Raw genomic sequence first — 24,023 nt, forward strand, 5'->3', positions numbered from 1 at the left:
TGTGCGGTTTGCATACGCTTGCGGGGGAGATTGGGCGAGGAGAGTACTACAGGCATGCAATCTGGTTCCCGCAAAGTGATCCCATTATGGCACCGGCTAAATGCTTTTCAAACGTTCCATTTGGTTTATGCAGAACGGCAGCGCGAAGATGCCTAGACTGAGTTGTGTTTGGAGTCGCTGGCGAAGGACACTTTTTAACAGCTTCATTTTTATTGTAATTTATTTTGTTGGTTGGCCTAAAAGTATGCAACTTGTATCACAAAATGATCACACTAAGGAGCAAACGCGCCTAAAAGTATGCAACGCACAATAAAAATTCTTCTTGTAGGGACACAATCAGTCGCATCTTAGGCTGCCGATTGTTACGTAATGGACATAAAAAGTCAAATTTAGTGAAATAAAAAATATATACAAAAAAAAACCTTTTCAACGAAACCGACAGCAACCATTCGGATTATTTCATCATTGTGCTCATTAGTGATGGGAAAAATGAAGGTTTTGTCGGAATCGATTCCGGATAGCTCCGCAGTTTTCAGGAATCGATTCCGGATAGTAGGTCCGGAATTAGTTTCTGGAATCGATTCCGGAATCGGCTCCGGAATCGGAATCGACTCCGGAATTGGTTCCGGAATCGACTCCAGAATCGGAATCGGCTCCAGAATTGATTCCGGAATCGGTTCCGGAATCGGCTCCGGAATCGAAATCGACTCCGGAATTGGCTCCGGAATTGGCTCCAGAATTGATTCCGGTATCGGCTCCGGAATCGGAATCAGTTCCGGAATAGACTCCGGAATCGATTCCGGAATCGGAATCGGTTCCGGCATCGACTCCGGAATCGGTTCCGGAATCGAAGTTGGCTCTCGAATCGGAAATGGCTCATAAATTAGAATCGGCTACCAAACGAAGCCAGTTTCGGCATCGCCATAAAAATAGACGTTTGGGTCCAATCATACTACGTATTGATAACCGCAAAAATCCAAATTTACTTGTAAAAGATCCATTCTCATGGAGATTCTCGGACTGATTTCGCTCCGGAGTCAACTCCGGAATCGGGTTCGGAGCCAACTCCGGAATCGACTTCGGAGCCAACTCCGGAATCGACTTCGGAGCCAACTCCGGAATCGGCTCCGGAATCGGCTCCGGAATCGGTTGTAATCCGAAATCGGCTCCGGAATCGGCTCCGGAATCTGCTCCGGAATCGGCTCCGGAATCGGCTCCGGAATCGACTCCGGAATCGGCCCCTGAATCGGAATCGATTCTAGCATCGGAATCGGCTCCGGAATTGATTCCGAACACGGAATCGGAATCGGGTAGGTCCGATTCCGAGCTCCCACCACTAGTGCTCATGCATGGAAAATTTAATCCAGAATGAAAGCAATGTAATATCAGCCAGTTAGCTGACAAATGCGCCCTTACAGTATGCAATCTCGTGCAATAAAAGTAACGCTACGACAACGCTATTGCAGCTCCGAGTGAATGTAATTAAAGCTGTGTGACCCTTGCCGCGTTTAAGCAATGTAGCCTTAAAGTGGTGCAGCTTGACGTCCCCGAAAACAATGCACCTTTAAAGTATGCAAATTGTAACGCACCTGTGCTGTTGGTCAAGAAAGTAAGCACGCAATCCCTTTTGAAGAGACACAGTTGCTTTTTTTGAAGATAGTTCCGCTTGGCACATCCAAAATGTATCTTTAAAAGCATAATAATTATGTCCCAAATGATATATCCTTATGTTGAATGCGGAATGCTTGCCTTAAAACGCCTTAAAGTATGCGACACGCCGCAAAAAAAGCTATAACCATGCAGCGCCAGAACAGTGCGCCGGAAAGTATGCAACTCGTATTGGCAAAACCGTGCATATTAGCACAGGCAGGCAATCACTTTTTAAGCTGCTTTATGAGGCACAACAGCAAAACAAAACCCAAACAAAAAACAAGTATGCAGGAAAAGTCACACTTACAGTAGCTGCTACTGGAATAATGAACACGGCACGCACACGCCACTCAACCACTCCAAATACGATAACGGGCAGCTGCCGGGTTTTCATTACTTCACTAGCCGCTCATATCACTTCACTGAATGAGGCTAAAAAAAAGGTGACTACTCTGTGTGTGTGTGTGTGTGTGTGTGTGTGTGTGTGTGTGTGTGTGTGTGTGTGTGTGTGTGTGTGTGTGTGTGTGTGTGTGTGTGAGCTGACTGATCCAATGCCCTTTGCCCGGAGACACCCGGTTTGTCCCATTTATTGGCACGAAATTGAATGACAGAAGAGAATGCGTTGAGGGGAGGTGGTAGAGGAGTGGAATAAAAAACACACGCACTGTATCACCGAACACCGTTGCGTTTGTATGTAAATTGCGCTACGCCACCGCCCCCCCCCAACAGCCCCTTTCCCGCCGCCTTGCCGAGCGCTCGGCTTTTCGGCTTGCTGGCTCGGAAGGGCCATCGGAATTCGATATTCGGTCGGTGATGGAATTTAATTGAAATTTCCCTGTCAACCTACCCCACTCGACCCCCCCCCGCCCAGCGTCTAACTTTTTCGATGCTACCCGTTGTTCCAAAGCTTAGACCACCGCGGCCGGTCCTCGGTGCGCTGGATCGGGCTGCAAATTCTAACGAAGTGCGTGCGTATTGTCGCAATCCTCCCTACTTCAGCACGGCGCACTTTGTAGCAAATAGTCGCTACCGCTCATCCCCTTTCCATCGCTCCCCCCATTCACACACACACACGCGCGCGCGCCAATATGATTCGATTTTCCACCGATGATTTTGTTCTCGGCTCGCCAATTTTCATGCATGCATTTTCATGGCAGTCCAGCCCCTTTGCTGGCCTCGGCCTCGGACACATTGGCGATAAATCGAAAATGAGCCCATACCACCCCCCCGAGACCCCTGTCACCCCCTGTCTTTGCCGATGGCTGGGGATTCGGGGAGGCAAAAGTGCCGCAAACGCGGAGGTGCCTATTTATTATGCCGGGCAGATATTTTCATCAAAATCGCATAATAAATTCATACCCGACTGCGCCTGCATCGGTTTTTGCGATCCCCGGCGCAAACGGGGGAAATCATTGCATTGTGTCCCACCTGAGCCAACCACAGTAGAGGGTGAGCAAGAGGGGTGGGAGGGGTTTTGTTTTTTGCTAATACTTTCTCTCTTTCTCTCTCTCTCTTTTATCATAATTTCATAATTTTAATTTCATATTTTACACAACTTTTCGACCGGTTGCTTTCGTTCTTTTTTGTCGTGTTGTGTTGTTGTTTGTGTATTGGTTTGCCCACCCACCCTGCCCACATGCACACTGAACCTGGTGAGCCGTGACTCACTAAATCTAGATGACACCAGCATTCGCTTCCACCACCATCTCACCCCCTTCTGCTGCTGCTTTCCTTCGGGCTGGAGTTCGATTCATGAGGCGAGCGAATTTTGGAGGTTAACAAAAACGCGATTTTCTTTCTTTCTTTTTTTGTACGTCCAAAAAGGGAACAAATCCAAAAACAAAGACACACCGGTGGGAAGAAGAGTAGGAAGGGAAGGGAAAGGGACGCAAAAGTACCACTAAAACTGATACCGCATTTTTTTTTTTAATAATTGGCTCCCATCGATCCGGGTGTATGCAAAATGGTTCAAAATTCGCTAATAATCTGTTTTCATGTTTTACTTTCCTTCTGCCCTTTTCCTTCTCTCGCCACTCGCTTGATGCATATTTTTGTTTATATTTAGTTTACTTTTTTCCTCCTTTCATTTGCTTTTTGCTTTTCACCTTTTAACCCTTATTGGTTATTGGTTACCTTTTCCTTTGCCCGCGTGCCACTTGTTTGTGTGGTCTGTGCATGTTTTTTTTTTTTCTTCCTCGCAGTGTATTTAAGCTCTAGTCGCTAGTCGCTTCCACTTGGCGGCCGGCGACACAACCCGATGGCCCTCGGTACACCACCATTGTTGCACCGGTGCACCCGTAGCTTGTAGTTAAATATTCAAAGCACTTATGCAACACACCTCTCATCAAGCCCTTGTTGGGTGCGCCAGGAAGAGAGAGAGAGAGAGCGAGGCCAAACGGAAGGAAGGGAGAAAAGTCCTTTTTCTTTCCAGCGCACCCATTCAATATCGACCCAATCGAGGTCGGTGGAGAGGAAAAAAGGAAAGAAAATAAAAAAAAATACAATAAACCTTGCACCATCTTGCCTGCAACAGTAAAAAAAAACTCACACCGGGAGGGCTACTTCAGCTTCAGCTCGTTAGAATAAAACAATTGCTATTTGCCCGCACAAAACCGGACGCGAACGGAAGGAGAAGAGTGAGAGAGAGAGAGAGAGAGAGAGAGAGAGAGAGGAGTAGAAATAAAAATTAAACGAAAGTGAAACAAAACAAAACGCAAAAGTCGCATCGCAATGAACAGAAATTGAAGGCCCGCGCCTTTCCCGTGCGTCATTTTCTTTGAAAGAAACCCCCTGAGTGGGAGGGAAAGGAGTATGAGAAGGGCGGAGAAGGGAGGAATATTTTCCACTACACCTGTACTGGGCCGTCCTGGCGTCGTCTTGCGTTTTAAGTTCCGTTTTTTTCCCTCCCTTGCGCTTACTCTTGTCAGCATTACGCACTTGAGGTGTTTTTGCAGGGTTGCTGGACACATGGGCTATTTTTTTTTTTTAATTTTAAACAAAAGTTAGATTTTGTTTTTTCTCCCAAAATCATAGCATTTTGATGTAAATTGAAAAATGAACTGCTTGTTAAAAAAAATTATAATTCATCCTGTGGGTACGCTCCCTGTTGGAGCAATAGTTTTATTCGCAGGACCAGTCATCGATCGCGAAAAAAGGTACAATTTAAAACTACAAGTGGTACCGTAAGAGCGAGAAAAGGGGGTGGAAGGGATGTGCAATGCTAACTAATACTTTGTTCTATTTTGTTTTCCATAGCGCGTTCGTCCCGACCCCTTTCCCCCTTTTTGAACAGCTTTTTGTTGGTTTTCTTCCCAGCCTAGTTCGATTGCTAAAGCACCGTGCCGTTTACATACATTATATCGTTGTCACGGGCGTTTTTACAATTGCAAGCGAAATTACTTTTCAACTGTTTCTGATCTTTTCTTCGTGGTTTGTTTTTTTTTTTTCATGCCTGTTTTTACTGAGTGTGTTTTTCTTCGGTTTTATCAGCGATGAAAAAAACGGCATAAAAAACTTACAAGGCTGAAGGATGGGGGGAAAGTAGGAGTGGAGGTGGAATTTTAGCCGGAAGTATGCATAAATGCGACCAAGTTCGATAACATCATAAACAGCAGATCCGTGCAGCAGAAGCAAGCGGGCAAAAAGGAAAACTGAAAATCAACAAGATAAAATTGTTCTGCCCGGAAGGGCGTAAGGGAAAAGTTTTTCCCCGCGAAAATGTCACGTCCTGGGCGAGCCAACGTGTCTTGCTGCGAGTGCTTATGCAAAGTTTGGGAAAGTTTTGGCCGACGCCCGGCGCTCTGCAAGGGCAGGCAACCGGGCAGGGCTGTATTTAATTTGCACTGTGCAGGGTTGCTTTCGGCTCGTAAAAAAAAGAAGCTTTTTTATACCTCATTCCCATTTTTTTATATGTTTTGCTTTATCACTTGTGAATCATTGCACACAAAAAATAGCCTCGTTGTATGAAAAACTCGTTACAAATGAAGTTATGATATGAACAGTTTCTATAAAAGTGTAATAGCTCCATAGCAGAAACAAATAAATCACATTTCCTTTCAAACGCGTTTTGATAAGGGAAAAAACTCATTAAGATGGATTGATTGGAAAGATATTAAAAAAAAAAAAACAAAACAAAATCGTAACGGGAGGATCCATCAAATGAGATTGAACTTTTTAAAGCGATCCATAGATGGCGCTCAAGTTCAAAAGCTTCAACTATAGCGCCATTCCCAGCTGAAACTCGTAATGTGAGAGATCACATAATCCAGTTGTCAATGTTAAACTACAAAAACTTTCTCACTAATGACAATAACATGACAGCTATACAAAAGAAAACTCATAAACAAACCCATCGTACAAATGGTTTCGTCATCACAGTGTAATCAATGTAAGTGAGTTTCACGAGCTTGCTTGAGACCAGTGCTGCAAAATGTCACTGCGAATGTCATAAAAAAATCTAACTGAAACAAAATCCATATCAACGTCACGTACTCAATTGTGATAAACAGAGGTGATACTCAGAATGGTTGGTGTGGCCATTACATGCTCATGACATGTTTGCTATCATTGTTTGGTCGGTCACTATGTCACGACTTTTTTTTGCAGTGATCAGTTCTGCAAAATGTCACTGACATAGTCATGACAAATTCCGACTGAAACAAAATCATGTCAGCGTCACGAGCTCTACTGTAATGATCAGAGGCGAGCCTCAAACAGTTGGTGCGATCATCACATGCTTGGTGACATTGTGTGTAACCAACTCTTGGTCAATCACTTGGTCGTGACATATTCTGTCGGTGATCATCCCGATGGTCATGGGAGATATGCGGTGCGTGCGAGTGGTTCCAAGAAACAAAATGAGCATGTTTTCTCGCTCTGTTTGACCCGACAGATAATCAAAACAGATAGAGGGAGAAAGCATGCTCATTTTGTTGGCCATGCGCCAAATATATTCCAAGAACGTCATGATTATCGCCGACACTAATGTCGTGACCAAGTGAGTGACCAAAAGTTGGGTGCTAAACTAAATGTCACCAAGCATGTGATTGATTCTCCAACTGTTTGAGTATAGTCACCGATCATCTCAGTTGTGTACGTGATCTGATTTGAGCCTCGTTTCAGTCATGAGTGTTGATGACTGAAGCAGTGGCTTTTGGCAGCACTGTTCACAGCCGGAAAAAAATCATGATTATGCTTGCGCCGGCATTAAGCTCAGCTTGTCAGTCAGAGTATCGCGTTGGACTCAAGAATTCACATGTCGTGTTCAGCATGTCATGGCGCACTTTTATTGACCATCAGCAATGAGCATCAAGCTACCACGGATATGTTCATTGTTTTCGTTAGTGAAAATCTCGTGATACTCATGATATTTTGCTGCACTGCTTGAGAGCACCCTTAATTAAGGTTGCCGCCTGGGTCACTGGCAAAGCTCACGCGCAGCAAAGCTTTTGAGCTTACGGCTGCGTACGCATCTCCAGCCGCCGGGACGCAGCCAGTCACTCAAACGCATCATCAGTTTCGGTATGCACGTTTCGCACGTTTTTGTGCTTCGATCTGCTTACAAGCGTAAGAGAGAGAGAGAGAGCGTGAGAGTGAGCGGAAACGATCCACAGAAGAGAGCGCAACACAAGAGAGAGAGAGAGAAGTGAAAAGGCAGGGTTTGCGAGGCAGATTTTCACATCGTTGCGTTCAAAAGTACAAATATGTTTGTTGTTTTTTTTTAATAACTTTTTACGCGCTTGCTTTACAAACAGACTTTACAATTTTCCTCCAGTGGTACGTTATTGAGAGCAATCTAACAGCTGTAAAAATTGATATATAGTGCTAACCGCTAAATGCTGACACATCTGGTGAGAGCGTACGCGTACCCTAACAGCGTACGGGACCGAGAAAGAGAGAGAGAGAGAGAGAGAGAGAGAGAGCCAACCAACCAGCCAGACAGGTAGTTCGCGTTCGCGCCGACAGATCAACACACCTTATTACTACGCGTAACGTCCTACCGAGTGGTTGTGTTTGGCTCTGCCAGGGTTTGGCCCTTTCTGTGTTTGTGTGTGTGTGCGGTTTTGTTTCAAACTGCAACGGATACGGCAACGTGTTGTGCAGGTTTATCGTTATCGTCGACGCAGACGCACCAATCAGCCCAGTCATCGTACACACGCAGGTGTTGGTGTTGGTGTGTGTGTGTGTGTAGACCTGCAATCAGTCCCAGCCTCGAGCCATCAACAATTTCCGTCCGTCCGGCGACTCTCTGCCGGCTGAAGCGAGGAACCGCGCGGCGAGCCGTCCTGTGATCGGAGCTGGCCCGCGTAACTTTCACCCGACCAAATTGGGCCATTTAATCCCGTACGACCGTATCAACACACCAGGCCGCCAGGCGTGTCGTGCGTGACAGTATTTTCCCAAGCCCCAGGCCCCGAAGAGCTGTTGCCGGGCGAGTGTTGCAGGGTGCAAGCGGGTGCGAGCGAACCCCGATCAAGATCACACGGGAATAGGAAGGAACTGTGTGTACGTGCTTGTGTGTGTGTGTGTGTGTGTGTGTGCATGTGTGTGTGTGTGTAAAGAAGGAAATCGACAACGTGCTGTGTCAAAAATAGAAACCCCCTGTTGGCCAACCCGTTGGTTTTGTTTTTTCTGACAAAACGCGATTCTGTCAACCGGCTTACCGCTAGCGAGAGAGTTGGAAGAGGCGGCCAAGTGCATCACTCCACCCCGCCAACAGCAAGCACAGAACAATGATGGCCGAAACGGTAGTGACGGTGGAGACACCGAACCGCACGGCCGCCAGCCCGGCCGCCACGCCGGCCCCGGGCCAGGCGCAGGCCAAACCGGAGTCCAACCTTAACTGGCTCAAGTTCAACACGCAGTACTTCATCACCATCCCGGGCATCCTGAAGATCGTACAGGTGGTAAGTGACACTCTCTATCTCCTTTGTTTTTTTCGCACAGGAGCGGCCAGTTGCAAGAGGGTGTACCGGGTCCCCCGAAAGCTCAGCTCGCAACATCGACCGACCGGGCAAACGATAAGATTAGATAAACCAATGAAGACAAAAAAAAAGGCAACCATAACGCGCGAACCTTCGGGAACCTGTGGTTGAGGTTTGGCGTTGGTTGGATGATTTTGGACGAGGTGTTGGTCGTGCGGTTTTTGCCCGCCCAACAAACCACAACACAATGGGCGATTTTGATATGAAGTATGTACGGCAGCAGCAACCCGCCTTCCCCGAGATTGCTCAACCAGCAGGTTCGTCGTCTCCCTCCCCCTTCGGGGAACCAGCAACACACACACGCGCAGGCCTAAACGGAGCACCCACACCCTCCGCTGTATCTAATTGTGCTACATTGCGCTACACGACCCCGACCCTCCGCAACGAAATCGTACAGCTGTGTGACACTTGCTGTGTGCTGGTGTGTGGCCTCCCAGTCAGGCGTTGGTGGCTGTTTGAGCCACCGGTTGACGGGCGCAATTGCGCAAATGTCTAGTCCTAGAGGTGGCCGGGGTGTGTGTGTGTGCGCCGACGCTGGGAATGTTGCCACTACTGTGCAACTGCCTAGCCTCGTTAGCGCAGGCCACACCGGTTCTGCCGGTGAGTGGACGTGGACGTGAACCGAGATTCGAGCCTGTTCTAGTTGTGGGAATGGGAAAGGTGTACGACGCAAACACACACACACACTTGGAATGTACACACTGGTGGGCTGGAACGCATTCTCCGGCCGATTTGCAGGACACAAATCGAGTGTGGGGCAGCGCGGGGCAATATGGCCATGGACGTGCCTAACAACTATGTTTAAGTGTTCTAACTGTGGGTCTGACTAATATCTTAGAATTTGCGGCATTGGAGGAGTTTAAGAAGTAGGTACAGGATGACACATGGAAAGGGCCTATCAGACTTAGATCTTGTCCATTATCCCTAACATCCCAATGCTCAATGTCCAATAGCATTCCGATCTTTAATTTCCAAAGTCATTGAAGTCTTACTAATATCTTTGAATTTACCGTATTGGAAGAGTTTAAGAAGTTGGTACAGGATGACACATGGAAAAGGCCTATAAGACTTAGATCTTGTCCATTATCCCTAACATCCCAATGCTCAATGTCCAATAGCATTCCGATCTTTAATTTCCAAAGTCATTGAAGTCTGACTTAGAATTTGCGGTATTGGAGGAGTTTAATAATAGGTACAGCATGACACATGGAAAGGACCTATCAGAATTAGATCCTGTCCATTATTCTTAGCAATGCCCAATGTCCAAAAGCATTCCAATCTTTAATTTCCAAAGTCATTGAAGTCTTACTAATATCTTGGAATTTGCGGTATTGGAGGAATTTAAGAAGTAGGTACAGGATGACACATGGAATGGGCCTATCAGACTTAGATCCTGTCCATTATCCCTAACATCCCAATGTCCAATGTCCAAAATCATTCCAATCTTTAATTTCCAAAGTCATTGAAGTCTTACTAATATCTTTCTTCTTCTTCTTTAAATACTTTAATTCGGTATTGGAGGAGTTTAAGAAGTTGGTAGAGCATGACACTTGAAAATTAAAATCTTCTAGATGTCTCTATAAAAATAATGCTTCAATAATCTATATCCAGGGCTTCAGGAATCATACAGCGGAACAATCAAAAGCGGGAATCTTGCAAATCGATAGTGAAATATTGCAAGCATACACTGTTGAACTTAGCAATCATATAATGGAATCGCTCATCCGAAGATAAGGGACGTTAGCAATCGAAATGTGGTTGTTTGCGTACAACTGTGATAATCGACATCAACAGCTCGGAAGTGATAACGAGTGATCCGGAATGTTGTTTTCCAAAAAAAAATACATAAATCATTTCGAATAGTTTTCGTGAGGTATCCAACTGAGTACATGATGAACTAAACAAATCCTGCCGTGTAGTTGCCATTAAACATAGTACATAAAACAGTAAAATTTGAAAAGAAAACTTTCATAACTTCTCATTTTCTGTTGACAGATGCCAGCCCAGTATGATTGCGATTCTTGACGAATTGAAGGATTCTATTAACTAGCTGAACCATTTCATGAAGAGATAGAACTGTTCCTTTGTATGACGCGAAATCCAGAGATAGCAGTAATTATTGCACATAGAACACAAGTAATCATTACAGTAACTGGGGTTTGTTTCTTACTTCCAAATCAATTCGATCAGCAGTTAAATGTCACCAAAAGAAAATAATGATCCACTTGCATTGGACTGCGTATGACAACAACAACTTTTTTCGGTACGACATCTGTCAAAAGAAGTCGTCCCAATTTCCTTAATTGAAGCATTATCTGATGTCTTTAATTCTTGAAGTCTTCAACAACACCAGTCATTGCCTACAAATATTTGAGAATTGAAAAATAGAAAACTTCATTTCTGAAGAAATTTGGGAAATGTAAGACACATGTTTCCAAACCACCAAAGAAATGATATCCATTTCATGCTTTTCAAGAGCTCGTTTTACTGAGCACTAGTTACGGTGTCCATTATGCCCCAGCTTCGTGCTGACAGTGAAACCTTTGCTTTGACACTTGACGTTCCTGCTTGCTTGCCCACTGTTTGTCTATCGATAAAATCCGGAAAGAGGGGTGTCATCTTGACCTGCAACACACCTGCAGCTTATCGGGACAGCAAACTCTTCAAACTCATCATTGTTGTCCGAGTATGTGTGCCCGTGTGTGTGTGTGTGTGTAGCTGATAGTAAGGGAGACTCTGCAAGGCTCCTCCTCTAGAAGTTCCTGCAACACCTGCACACACACCCACGGGTCATCAGGAAATTCCACCCCAGTAAAAGTTCTTTCAGTTCTGGGGATATACAAAATGGAACAAACCAGACACACGAACATACGCACACACTTGGGAGAAAAGATAGTTTTGCTGGTCGACTAGAGGGAGCCCGCCTGGACATCAAGGCTTCCCATGGCTATCTAAAACACATTAACCTCGTACCTCGGCTGCGTGGTCATCCCCCTTTTTCCCAAAACTGGTCGTGCAACATTCTGTCCCGTCGCCTGCCTCCTCTATCACTCTCTCCCTCTCTCTCTCTCACTCGTGTTCTTTCTTTTAACCCACCTTAATCGAGGAGGATCGTCTATCCGATCGATACGGGTTACGATACGACACGTCCCCACAGTACCACGTCTCTTGAGTCGCTTATTGGGCGTTGCACATGCGTGCTCGACGCTGCCTCATCTCCCATCGGATGAACCCACTTTCCCACCGTGGAGTACCTGCCTGATCTCTCCCGGAGGAGCAGCATACCAAGGTGACTCTACTTGCGATAAATTATCCCCATTCCCAACTCCAGTTTGAGACGTGAAGCCACGCTGAGGCTTTCTCTTAGGGCTGCTCATACGCTATCTCTCTCCGTGTTTTGAGCCCGGTTTTGTTTTGATTTCGATCTTCGCTAGCGGTCAAGCGATCTTTGCCTGTGTGTGGAGAGTACCTAAAACACTCCACGGAGCTGTTCGACGCTACTGCACGCTCATCTTGCTGGGGTTTCCGGCCGTAGCTTCGGATGGAATGCGTGCTCCGTGATGTAAACACCGATGATTTCAGTTTTTTCTCCCCCTTTTTTCTAGAGAACTGTTCATCAATCGTATCGCATCGCCGCTGGCAGCTTGAATAAGACCGTGAAGTGGTCGCGTTGGCGCACTGCACAAGCTTTCCAGCACTTGGGTGCCCAAGAACCTGGGGAATACGAAACCGCAGCTAGACAAGCTGTTTGTTTGTTTGTTTTTTTTTTGTTGTGTTCCAACGAAACAGCATGCTGTAAAGTCATCACACCAACTCGCGCACTCCCACACGAAACCGTTGCGAATAGGCGTCTAAATCGCACAAGATGTTCTAAGCTCCGTTTCTATGGGGCGTCCAAGAGCGAACGTGTGCGGAGGTTGGGCGGCCTTGGGCGGGGTCTGTGGGCAATGGCACAGAACCGATGACTCGTTCACGCTCCATAAAGCATCTCTTAAAACGCAGCGACAGCGATTTGCCTTGCAACAGCTGCTGCACAGCCAGCCACATTCTGTGACACACTGCAACCGGGGCTTTTGGAGGGGTGTGGGTCGTTTGGCCCCACCTGCGAGGGATTAATTGTACGCGCTAAAGGTTAAAGAAGTTAACAGGGAGTCCATATAAAAGAATAAGGTGGACCCAGTGGGAGCTTCTGGTGTATCTTCCCCTGTCTTCTCAGTGTGTCTTGGGCCACATCGTACCCTGTCACCCTGGCATCTCCCAATGCTTTACGCAGCTACGCATCCGCCGCCAGCAACTCGGTCAGCTCAAGCATTCTAACGGGAACGCCAGGGTAATAGTGCCGCCGTGACCCTATTCCAGAACGGGCCCAACGCTGCTGTGGCGTGTGCCGTAGCAACACGTCTGGATCTGGCGATCGAGAGCAAGAATCGGGGGGGGGGGGGGTACGAAACTGGTGGAACGAAAAAATAAAAATGCACGGAGCCTAGCGTGTAGGGAAACAGGTTTTGTAGCTCCCCAACACTCTCTAGCGCCCGTTTTCGCCCGTCTCCGTCGGCGTACATGGAGTTTAGGCCTTTACGCCTTCTAATATCTTTCTCTTTTTATTTTGTCGTTGTTGCTATGCCGTTGTGCTTTTGAAATGTGTCACACGGGTTCTTGGGGCCTGCTGGGAGACATTATGGTATGCCGATCTCCCCCAGCTCCACCAAATCATTATGTGGACACACAAACACATACTCACACATATCTGTGTGGGAAAGCGTGGAAAAGCAAGGGTCATATGAGGTTTGCTATGGTAATCATACTGTGCGTGCCCATACGTTTACCTTCCAACCCACCAGTACACCAATGCCTGGGAGAGATACACATGCAGCCATATTATTTTTTTTTATCATTTATCTACTTCCAACCCTTTTTCTTGGAGCAACGCACTGTACGCGTGTGTGACCTGCCTTATCACACTTCTGCCACACACACACAGGTGTGAGGACGGGGTGGGTGAAACAACTCCAAAATAATGAAAACAAAAAAATCCACCAGGCAGGCATCGTTGCATTGCGAGCGACGGCGCAACGAAAACGGCGGATCCAAAACAAAATCGAAAACGGCTCTCCGCGTCACACAAAAAAAACAACTGAACGATGACGGAAGATGCGGGAAACGTGTCAAACAAATTTTCCCTTCCCCTTATTTGCCCCTCTTCCCCATGGATACTGAAAACCCTTTCTTGCTGCGAGCGGCACAACGCGCCAGCTTTGGTTGCGGGCGACTGTTTGGGCTTAGGATCGAGCGCTCTTTCTTTTTTTTTTGTATCCGTCTCGGTGGTGGTTCATGGGGACAACCTTCTCCCCCCACCCCCCCCCCCCTTCACTCACGGTCGGCAAAGAAAGTGGGCTAAACGGCTTGTCTTCTTCTTCTTCCTCCTCGGATCGCAGTAAGCGCACCCAGGCGGGAACCAGGTCGATGTACTGCGCTGGAAACACTGGAAACCTCGGGTGCTGTGCACGACGACGACACAAACACCCGCAAAAGGGATAGCGAGGGGGGGGGGAGGGAAGGGTGGGACAGAGGAAGAAAAACTTTCTCCCTCCATGCGGCGGGCGACGACCCTCCCCAGAGCCTGCGTTGAAACCGTCGTAAGCCGTCCCCAGCTGGTGTGAGTGGCAGTGCCCCAAGTGTCTTTCCTGAAGTCGCGCAAGAAGTAGAGCCAGAAACTGGGGACGACCTGGGGGTGGGGGGGGGAGGAGAAGGGGCGGACGATATGGCAGTTTTGATAACGGTTTTCGGCAAAATGTGTCTGGCCGCAAGATAAGGAAGAATGCTGGACCGTTCCAACAATGCCCCCAATGCCTGAGCGACACCTGCGAATTCCTGGACTGCAGCGGTTTGATTAGCTTGCCAGAAATGCCTCCGTATAGATCTCGGTATCTGCGGGTATCAGCTCATAAGGTGAGATGAAAACCTCCGCAAAAGAAGTTGCCAGAGCTTGCAAGATAAAATCTGAGCTAAACAACTTCAACGCCTAGATCACGTCTTGAGCCGTAACTCTGTAGTAAGTTCCAACAACTCCCAAAGAGCCGTCGATTCTGCCGCAAGGCGTTCGTGCATACAGTCGACTGTGAGCCGATTGAGTGCCACAATCACACTCAACGTAGTCCAGCACGGCTCAAAACACCAAAATCGTTCAATGCAACGTGAGAAAAACTACCCCGGAACACTGAATGTGCTAACTGAGGGCCCCCGGCACAGTTAGTCATCCGCCAGCTAGCCCCTCCTTGCGCAACGCAAGCGCGAGCGCACGAAAACACCCCCCAACAGCGGGCGCTGTAATGCTGTCTTCGCACGTTCCGCGTGGGTGGCATGAGCTGCTCGTATGTGTGCGTGTGCTGGTATGCTGGATGCTTCAGTAATAAATCCCGCTTCTAACTGCACGCGGTGCAGCCTTTTTCGGTCACGTCCAGTCCCATTTCTATCGCCCAAAAGCCGTAAAAGTCGCTCGCCCGCTCGGTGCTGTTGTCTGATGGTTTGGTTCAAAATGCATCACGCACACACACACACACACCTGTCAGTTTGCGATGTGACCTCGTCATCACTTACTATATGCTACGAGCACACACACACATACACACACACCTAGCACTCTGTTTGCCTTGCAACAACAACTAGGCGATGATTGATCGGGAAATGCGGGAATGCGGGAAGCGCGGTGTGCGCATTAAGCACAGGTCTGACACCTCATTTCCTGGAACGTTATCAGCTGGATTCCCAAAATCGGGGCTTTGTGGGGTGCTGTGTGGGATACCGATTTGGTAACCGTCCGGCGTGCGACGTTGCGAAGCTGTCAACGTGAGTCTTTTTTTTTTTCTTTTGGTTTGCCATGCCGACATAGTTAGCACCTTGTTGGGGACGCTGGGTGTGTGTGTGTGTGTGTGCCCTGCCTGCTAATTAGTCATGACTGCTCCCGAACACCTGCGGACCTTGCGGACAGTAATTTATGTGTGGGGCCCCTTCACTGGACTAAGTACGCACCTCCAACCATACTACGGGACTGTACTGGCTGGAAGTATCACACACTGGCACACTGTTGCTCACGTCCAAAGGTGTGGAGCACCTGAATTTAACTGCCGATATATGGCCAAGCCCGGGATACGGTATACTTCCGCTCGTCGATCAGCCTGCTCATCGTATGCCTCTTTTTATGGAGCGTGTGGTCGCCGTAACACGCTAGTGCTGACATCTTCTCCGGAGACGACCATTTTGTTTGGGATTGGATTGGAGATTCGCGGAGGAGTATGGTTATGTTTGTTTTTTTTTCGCTGACACCACCGCTGACTTCATCGTCTGATGCATAGGCGACTCAATTGGCAAGCTGGCAGGCAATTGGAATTCGGTTGGAACAGCTCAAACGCCCTCTCCCCCCAGGCAATTGACTTTTGTGCGGTACCATCTGGTGACACGATGCTGGAATGACCAAATAGACCTCCAAATGCCTCAACCAACTTCACCTTTCACAGACCATGCATGCTGGATGCTCCAATAGAATTGTTTCATATGTTTGTTGTGCTCTCTCTCTCTCACACATACGCAGGTTTTCGGTATCATCTGTATGGCGTGCGCGTCGCCCGCCCTGATCGGTGGCACCCACTTCTTCCTGTTCGTGGTCGTCACCTTCTTCATCGCGACGCTGCTCTGGACGTTCGTGTACCTGCTCGGCATCCGCGAGGTCCTCAACCTGCCCATCAACTGGATACTGACGGTGAGTGCTGGTGGAGGTAACTCCTCACTGGTGGTCCTAACCTCCCTATCCGCTTTGTTGCATGTTGCAGGAGTTGATCAACACGGGCATTGCCACCCTGCTCTACTTCATCGCGTTCATCGTGCAGCTGGCGTCCTGGTCGAATCTGTACGGGCATGGCCGTGGCTCCAACATTGCCGCTGGCGTAAGTAGTCTTGGTTTTACACGTCCCGCCACGAGCAGTTCCTAAGCAGCTCCCACCCTCGTTGCAGGTGTTTGGTTTGTTTAACTTCCTGGCGTACACGGCCGGCACGTACTTCCTGTACGTGGAGCACCGATCGGCCGGCGTGTAAATGCCCGCACCTGCACGCTCCCCCTGCGGGTGGGCGACACTTGCTTTTGCTGGTTAACGACTCCCGAGGTAACACCCGTCCCAGAAAAGAAGAGGCCACGGGACTACGGTACATACAGCGAGACCTACAGTCACAGGCCCGGGGACACTTGGATGAATATGGCACCCAGCATCAGCAGGCAGCCAGCAAAAGCCAGCAAAACCCCCGAAAGCGCCCCATTGGGGGGAAGTCGACCCAGTCACGCAAAAAAACCCATTAGGCGCTACTATACATAAATAGTTGTAAGATTATTATTATATATAAAAACATATATACATTTACGTTTCTTTCTCTTGTGTATAAGATGTACCCTTACCAGACCAGAGCGTGTAGTGGCAGTGCGTAGCAGGGTTCGCACCTTCAACAGCGAGACACAGTGCGGCTAAGCGCGTGAACCGGACGCTGTAAACAAGCACCGCAGCAGCATTTGTTTCACTTTCGCTTTGCGCTTCGGTGTTTCCTTTTTAATTACCGCGGTCAACGCCGTCCGCTTTATCTGCGTTCGGCTTCCTTCGTCCGCAGGCGCACACGAAAGCACAAAACAAAACCAGACACACACACACACACACACACAAACACGCCCTTTAGAGATAGTTTTCGTTTTATTTCGATCCGTATGCATGCACGCACACAACGTCGCGTTGCGCTAGTGCGTAGTTTATTTGCTTCCAAATTTCTGTACACAATCTTGTTTTTTTTTTCTGCCCCCGGTTGCTGTCTCTTTTTTGTTCCTTTCTTTCCTGTCATTTGTCGGTGCTGGGGCAAAACCGGGATAGTGCCGGCGCTTACAAGTGCTTCCGCTGATGCGCTTGTCTGCGTTTTGTATGTATCGTTTCCATTGTACGTCTTTTTACCCTTCTTCTTCTTCTTCTTCTGTTTATTTTCTCTCACTCTCTTTCTCGTTTTTTTGAAAGATTTCCATTGTTTTGCGTGTGCAGTACCGGGCTAAACAATCACATAAAAGTGCGCCTGTAAAACATCGGATCGGAGCGCAAGGAGGCACACAATCTTTCGGTGCTGCAATTCAAAACAAAAACGGAAACTGTACAAGTGCCGATAGGAAAGCATTACTTTATTATGATTTGGTTGCATGGACAAGGAAGAAAGCGAAAACCACACACGGGAAGCAAACTACACTCACAACCGTTTATGATGAGTTGCCCTTATGGGTGTGTTTTTTTTTGTTTTGGTTCTTTGTGTGTGTTATTTGTGCTTTGTTTCAGTGCCCTAGCAACGCTTATTTAAAAGTATTTATCTATTCGCTCGTTAGGTACCGATTAATTTTTGCTTAAGAAACCATTTTGTTTTTTGTTTTTTTTTTTTTGTAAGATGGCTTCGCTATCACATTAACGCCGCACAGATTTAGTGAGGGAGGGAATAATCGATTTACAAAAAAAAAACAAAACAAAACGCGACATTAACAAGCAGGAAATTGTAAGCCGCAGTGTGAGGCATTAGCTCATCTCACAACGCAACGAGAAAATGCGAAACAAAAACAACAACAACAACAGAAAACAATAAACTAAAACGGGCCGCAAATTAATACCGTAAGAAACGAACGAAGCAAACGAAGCAAACCAACAACAACAACAAAAAAAAGAAATAATAAACCTACACCACACAGTTCTTTTGCTGCAGCCCTGCAGGGTGTGAAATCGTTCGGCGGGTCGCAGAAAAATGGCCGCGGCTTCCGTGCCACGGGAGAACCGCACGGGACAGGAAGCGGGTTTTAATCGAAAGCCGTGAGTTGAAAATGAAAGTGCCGGTTTTTGGGTTTTTTTTTTCTCGGTCGAATGTGAGGTAAGTGTGTGAGAAGTAAAGCAAAAAAAAATATATAAATCAAGCAACGATGGGGCAGGGGAAATAATGATAATGAGTCATTAATTAAAACGCACTCTGTTTTGTTTTTCTCTCTCTCTCTCTCTCTCTCGATCGGATAGTAGCGTTGTTGCGTCCTACTTTTTTTTGCCTATCTTGAGTTTAAGTTTGATTTTGAACACCTTTTGAAGAGAGGGGTTTTTTTTTCTTAAGTGGAGAAATTTTTGCACGGTTTTTTTTGTTTTGTTTTGATTTTTTTTTATAGCACAGGATGGGAAATTTCACAGAAAAAAGGTACAAAATGTGTACAAAATAAGTGTGCAAATAAAATCTCCTTTTCAGCGCGAGAAACCCTGCAAAAATCCGTTGCAAAACAAATCTATTTAAATCTAATATTCTTCCTTCGCTGCACACGCACACACACACACGACATTAGGGGGAAAAAACAAAACGGTAAAGTAACACTCTCCTGCAACTCCAGCATTCACCAGTGCAACCTTCGAAAAATTCCGGTACGGAGACGAAATGATTGGAAACATATGCGTATCGTAGACAAACACACCCGATTAGGAGGAGGGGGGGGGGAGATAGGGGTGCTGAATGCGAAGTTTGTGGGAAAGGGGAATCGAAAGAATGCAACGAGAGTGCGCGTCAACACATCCACACTAGTAGGGGGGGGGGGGGGGGGGGACTAGAAAATTCCGGCACACCCTCCTTTCGAATGCATCGGCGCACGGAGAACGCATTTAATGTTCCTCCATCCCTCCGCCATCGGAGTCCTCCCTTTCCTCACGATTCTGAACCGTTTGGAAACGTGTGTGTGTGTGTGTGCCAAGTCAATAATAAATTGTATGTTACATTTGACGTGAGTTTCCCGTATTTGAATAAGGTTTTATTGGAGATTCTGAATCTTTTGTTTATTTCCATTTATATTTACAGGGTTTTTCAGGAGTTCTCATAGCAGTGGGGCACTTTACTGACTGCTTCTTACGTGAAATGAACTTACTGTAATAGGAATTGGACTCTATAGCACCCTTGCTGGACAAATCCAACAGGAATTTCCGAGGAGCCTGTCCAACAAGGGTGCCAAGAATCCAATTACCATCATATAAAGTTGATTTCCAATCAGAAAGAGTCAAGGAAATGTCCCACAACCATGAGAACCCCTGGAAAACACTGTATTGTTATATTTGTTTTTTTTTTTAATATTTTTTATTATGCTACAAATTGAACTATTTTGTGCCAGCATTCGCAGCTGTAAGCATCCAGCTTTAAGGTAGCGCAAACGGTACTCAATTTACTACACCCACTACCCCTCTTCGCCACCTTCAAGTACCGGAGGCCCACTCCAAGAGCTTCGGTCGTCGCAAGCCGTCGCGCCACAGCACAGGGGCAACTTTTTTAATAATCGAGCGATCCGCGTTCCGCCACGGTGGATGCGCTTTGGATGGCCTGTTTCATCCTGGCCCCCTCCCCCAAACATCCACCCTTTTGTATGCGGCTCGGTTCACGGCCCGGTGCGCTTCGTAGCCCCCGGCTGGATCGATCGCAACAAAACGCATCGGCGGCGGTGGCGCGCCCGCAAACAATTTCTCAAGTGCACCCCTCCCCCACCCCCCCCTCCCGTTTATTTGTTTCGCTCCCTGTCCGCTCCCTGTATCAACCTTGATAATAATGATGATGATGATGATTGTCACATAAACCGATGGATGGCGCTGGTTCATCGATGGATGTAGCTCCAGTAGCGCCGCAAGTGCAATCAACACACACACACACACACACACACCATCGCGCAGCCGGTCACAATAATTATGTGACAATATGTTTATCGATTTCCAGGCGAAAGGTTTGGTCACGGTGCAGCGTCTCGTGTGCATCTCGCCACCCGTTGATTCATTTTTAATTCAATCGCTTTGAGTACTGGCACGTGCAGCACGCACCCTAGATTGGACGATTGGTGTGTGTGTGTGTGTGTGTGAATTACCGTGTGCAAGTTTCTCTTATCATCCGTATCTTTCGCTTTAACAGCGTACCCAACTTCCCGTTCACGACCCGTTTGATGGGGGGGGGGGGGGGGGCGTGATGATGGCCGGATTGGGCGATAAAAAATCCCCATTTGTTTCCCCCCCGAGCTAACAGTAACCGACACAAATGACGCCCTAAAACAAGAATAGTTATTATAGTGGTGTTAAATTAAAAACATTAAAACCAATCGCTTCAAAAGGTACGCTTTGCATTGAAATTTGCATAGTTTTAGGCGTAATTAATGCAAAAACCGCCTGAATGTATGCAGTGCGCACAGCACAATCAGCTTCCTTCAAGCATTGGAATGCAAAATTGAAATGCATTTTGTGTGCCATTTTTTTTTTTTAAACCCCAGTCCCAAACCGCTCCCTCGATCGGAAGCAAACCCCTGTGCCGGATTGCGGCCCGCGTACCAAAACGTAAACACACCCGCCATCTTGTGCGCGTCGTGTTTACTTTTCCCAGCACTCACTGTGCTGCGCTCGCTCGGTTGCCGAATTGCCGAACAGTGTTCACTGCAGTGCACCAGTAGAGATTGCACCGTGACCCGGACCAGCAGGATGACGGGCATCTTTGGACAGCTCACGCCCCCGAGCGTACCCGGCCAATGGGCGGACAAGACCCCCGCGAAGGAGCCGCTGGACGCGCACACGATTGACGTACCGGCCATCGGCACAGCGGAGCGGAGGGGCTGCCTGTGCACGCTGGAGCGCACGGCCATCCGGAACCGGCTGCGCGTGGCCCAGCTGGTAAGTGACGGTGCGGTGGAGTGCTGCTTTCCCGTGTGTGTGTGTGTGTGTAATGGTGGCTTTTTTTGTCTCGTTTTGCAAAGCTACTGACGATCGGTGCGCTGGCCCTGATCCGGCCGCAGTACAACGACGGCGTACAGTGGACGACCCTGTTCGCCCTCTGCCACACGTTCGTGATTTCGTTCGTGCTGCTGTGGGACCGGCACTGCTCGGGCACGGTCGTGCGCGGCCAGCTGCCCCTGCTCGACTGGCGCCGGCTGGAGCTGTGGTACACGGCGATCGCCACCGTCGCGCTGTACGGGCTCGCGTACGGCGTCCTGTTCGCGCACAAGGGCTACGGCGGCTGGTACGTGTGCAACTGGGTGTCGAGCGTGCTGACGCTGCTGACCGCGCTCGCGTACGGGGGCGAAACCTGGCTCCAGCTGCGCGACAAGTACGACGGCCGCACGGCCATCGGACAGTAGGGGGGAGGGGGGGCAAACCTCTCTGCCCGTCCAGAGCATTTGTTTGGTGTTTTTTTGCGACGCGCAGTGTGTATGTGACATGCAGCTTGCATCAAAGCTTGCATCGCTTCGCTTGTACCCAAGCTACCGCCATCTGGCGGGAAGCATGGTGTACTGCAGCCCTTTTCTGCAGGGGCAGCACGCATGGTTTTGCAATAAATATTCAAGTTTTGAAATTCACTTTGCGTGATATTAGTTTTTCTTCTTTCTTTTTTTTTTTCAAAACATCCCGAATAGAGGCCACCTAGCCGGCAATAAATGGGCCCCCCCCCAAAAGCCGAGCTCGTGTTCGTGGGAGAATTTTCTAACCGCCCCACAATCTAAATATAGCTTCCAAAACCGATTCCAACACGCGCCCCTAAACAAACGCATCGAGCGCAGTTGCAGCTCGTGGTACTGGAGCCGAACGGTCTCGAGAGCAGACCAACTACTGGAGTGGAGATAAAAATATCAAAAAACGGTCTTTCGGAATAGTGGAGATGGGGCAGATCTAAGCAGAAGGAAGGAAGGATGAGAAGCGCGGTAAGTGTGTTAGACTAGACGGCGCGACAGCCCGTTGCCCGTTGGAACAGGAGCAACAGTGTACGGTTATCGTTCTTGGGGAATTGTTTTCGTTCCCTTCATGCTGCTCCTGGGCAGCGACCGTGACGTTGCGAAGCACGGTGGAACATCGACTGAAGCGTAACTGTCCACCGGGCGATGGCACACCCTTTTTTGTTTGTTTTTTTTTTTTTGTTCCGCCACACCCTTCCATCAAAACTGACCCTTTGGGAACGGTTTTATTTTTATTTTTATTTTTATTTTCCTCCCTTTGGCAGTAAATGTGTTTCTTTCCAACTGGGGATGGTTGGTGGGCTGAGGGGAGAGGTTGTAAGAAAGCAACTCCTCCCCAAATGGTGGAACACTGTTGCTTCCGTACGACCGTAAGTTAGCAAATCGGAAAGGAATGTACAAACAGCGCACTGGCCATCTTGACCGCTTCTGCGTGAGTGTTTGATGCGTGACTCATCCCGTGCCTTACATCATTCCTCATCCGAAACCGCATGATATCACCTACCGAGGGATGCATTCGCGGAAGAAAAGAAAACAAACACCAATCCGTCCCTCAATTGGCTCTTGAGCGCGGTCGGCAATGACATCATCGCAATCAGGCGGCGCGCCACAGACACGTTTCTCAACAGTCAGATGCAAATCTTGCAACACGGAACGATAAGGAGCCCAAGCCCTTTGCAATGCTGCACGGTTACAACCAAAGGACGCGAGAAGACCTCCCCCTTTCGCGCCCGCTAAGGTTTTTAGTGTGACACGCGACACCGAAACGCGAAATAAACATGTTTTGGTAAACGCTCTTCCACCTCCTCAGGGGGGGGGGAGGGGGGGAGGGTGGTATGTTTTCATTTTCGTTCGGTTCTTTGTCCCTGCCCACGCCGCGATTGTTCGTCCGAGCGTGTCTTGGTTCGCTCGTCCCCAACGGGAAGGCTCACCAATTTCACTCTCGCTTGAATGTAGCGGCCCGCTGCTACAGGGTGTTGCAGAAGATATATTTTTTTTAAATTTCATTGCTGAAGTTACGCGCTCAACAAGCTGGCACTTTGATGCGTTTTACAGCTTTTACCACGGCGAAAAAGAGTATTGGTATTTTGGGCCAATGTCAATGATTTTGTGAAGAAGTAGATTACCTCTGCCAAAGTGTAAAACGATTTTTTTTAAATGAAACACATGTTTTACATACAATTCTGCTCCACTATTCTGATGCGTTTTATTACTATGCTGATTTTTCTGCGATAAATCAATTGCGGAATGGTGTCCTATAATGCAATAGGACCTTTAGTAGTACAAGACTCGAATAATTGAGGATGTGTGATGATAAGTACATGTTTATTTTTTTTATAAAGCATTGACTAAGTAATACATAACATCATGCTCCACACAAGAGGTCGATGTCGATATAAGAGACATATTATCCAGTTTTGTGACGTCACATTGAAGATGTAAACGCTGGAAAATGCAAGCCACATCAAGTAAATTTGACTAGGCGTCATCCATCTATTACGTAACTTTAATATAAGGGATTAATATTTAATATAGGGAGGGGATGCCGTCAACCGTAACGATTGTTTTATATGAGATAGAGATAGAGAGAAAGAGAGAAGAGAGAGAAAGTGTAT

The 24,023-nt window shown here is 47.7% G+C and overlaps 3 protein-coding genes across 3 annotated transcripts in view; all 3 read left to right on the forward strand.

The window, feature by feature from the left end:
• The first annotated feature begins 7,613 nt into the window (after positions 1–7,613).
• On the forward strand, positions 7,614–18,238 carry LOC120906282 (CKLF-like MARVEL transmembrane domain-containing protein 4). Its single transcript, XM_040317831.1, has 4 exons — positions 7,614–8,555; positions 16,222–16,389; positions 16,460–16,573; positions 16,641–18,238. The coding sequence occupies exons 1-4, from the start codon at positions 8,382–8,384 to the stop codon at positions 16,719–16,721; spliced, it is 537 nt and encodes a 178-aa protein (XP_040173765.1). The 5' UTR covers positions 7,614–8,381; the 3' UTR covers positions 16,722–18,238.
• Positions 18,239–20,984: 2,746 nt separating this feature from the next.
• On the forward strand, positions 20,985–22,035 carry LOC120906205. The gene is made up of 2 exons (XM_040317711.1): positions 20,985–21,352; positions 21,436–22,035. Exons 1-2 carry the CDS (start codon positions 21,164–21,166, stop codon positions 21,814–21,816), a joined length of 570 nt encoding a protein of 189 aa, XP_040173645.1. The 5' UTR covers positions 20,985–21,163; the 3' UTR covers positions 21,817–22,035.
• Positions 22,036–22,216: 181 nt separating this feature from the next.
• Positions 22,217–24,023, forward strand: part of LOC120906206 — an 8,462-nt gene continuing 6,655 nt past the window's right edge. The window contains exon 1 of the mRNA XM_040317713.1: positions 22,217–22,377. The gene's annotated coding sequence lies outside the window, so the exon portion shown is untranslated. The remainder of the gene's footprint in view (positions 22,378–24,023) is intronic.

The sequence above is a fragment of the Anopheles arabiensis genome, chromosome X (genome assembly GCF_016920715.1).
Source record: "Anopheles arabiensis isolate DONGOLA chromosome X, AaraD3, whole genome shotgun sequence".
NCBI classification, from domain to species: Eukaryota; Metazoa; Arthropoda; class Insecta; order Diptera; family Culicidae; genus Anopheles; species Anopheles arabiensis.

Excerpts from the sequence above, each read along its gene's own strand:
- LOC120906282 (XM_040317831.1), top strand. The coding sequence starts at position 8,382 with ATGATGGCCGAAACGGTAGTGACGGTGGAGACACCGAACCGCACGGCC. Across the intron at positions 16,390-16,459 it reads CCATCAACTGGATACTGACG|GAGTTGATCAACACGGGCAT; the intron begins GTGAGTGCTGGT and ends TGCATGTTGCAG. Across the intron at positions 16,574-16,640 it reads GCTCCAACATTGCCGCTGGC|GTGTTTGGTTTGTTTAACTT; the intron begins GTAAGTAGTCTT and ends CCCTCGTTGCAG.
- LOC120906205 (XM_040317711.1), top strand. The coding sequence starts at position 21,164 with ATGACGGGCATCTTTGGACAGCTCACGCCCCCGAGCGTACCCGGCCAA. Across the intron at positions 21,353-21,435 it reads GGCTGCGCGTGGCCCAGCTG|CTACTGACGATCGGTGCGCT; the intron begins GTAAGTGACGGT and ends CGTTTTGCAAAG.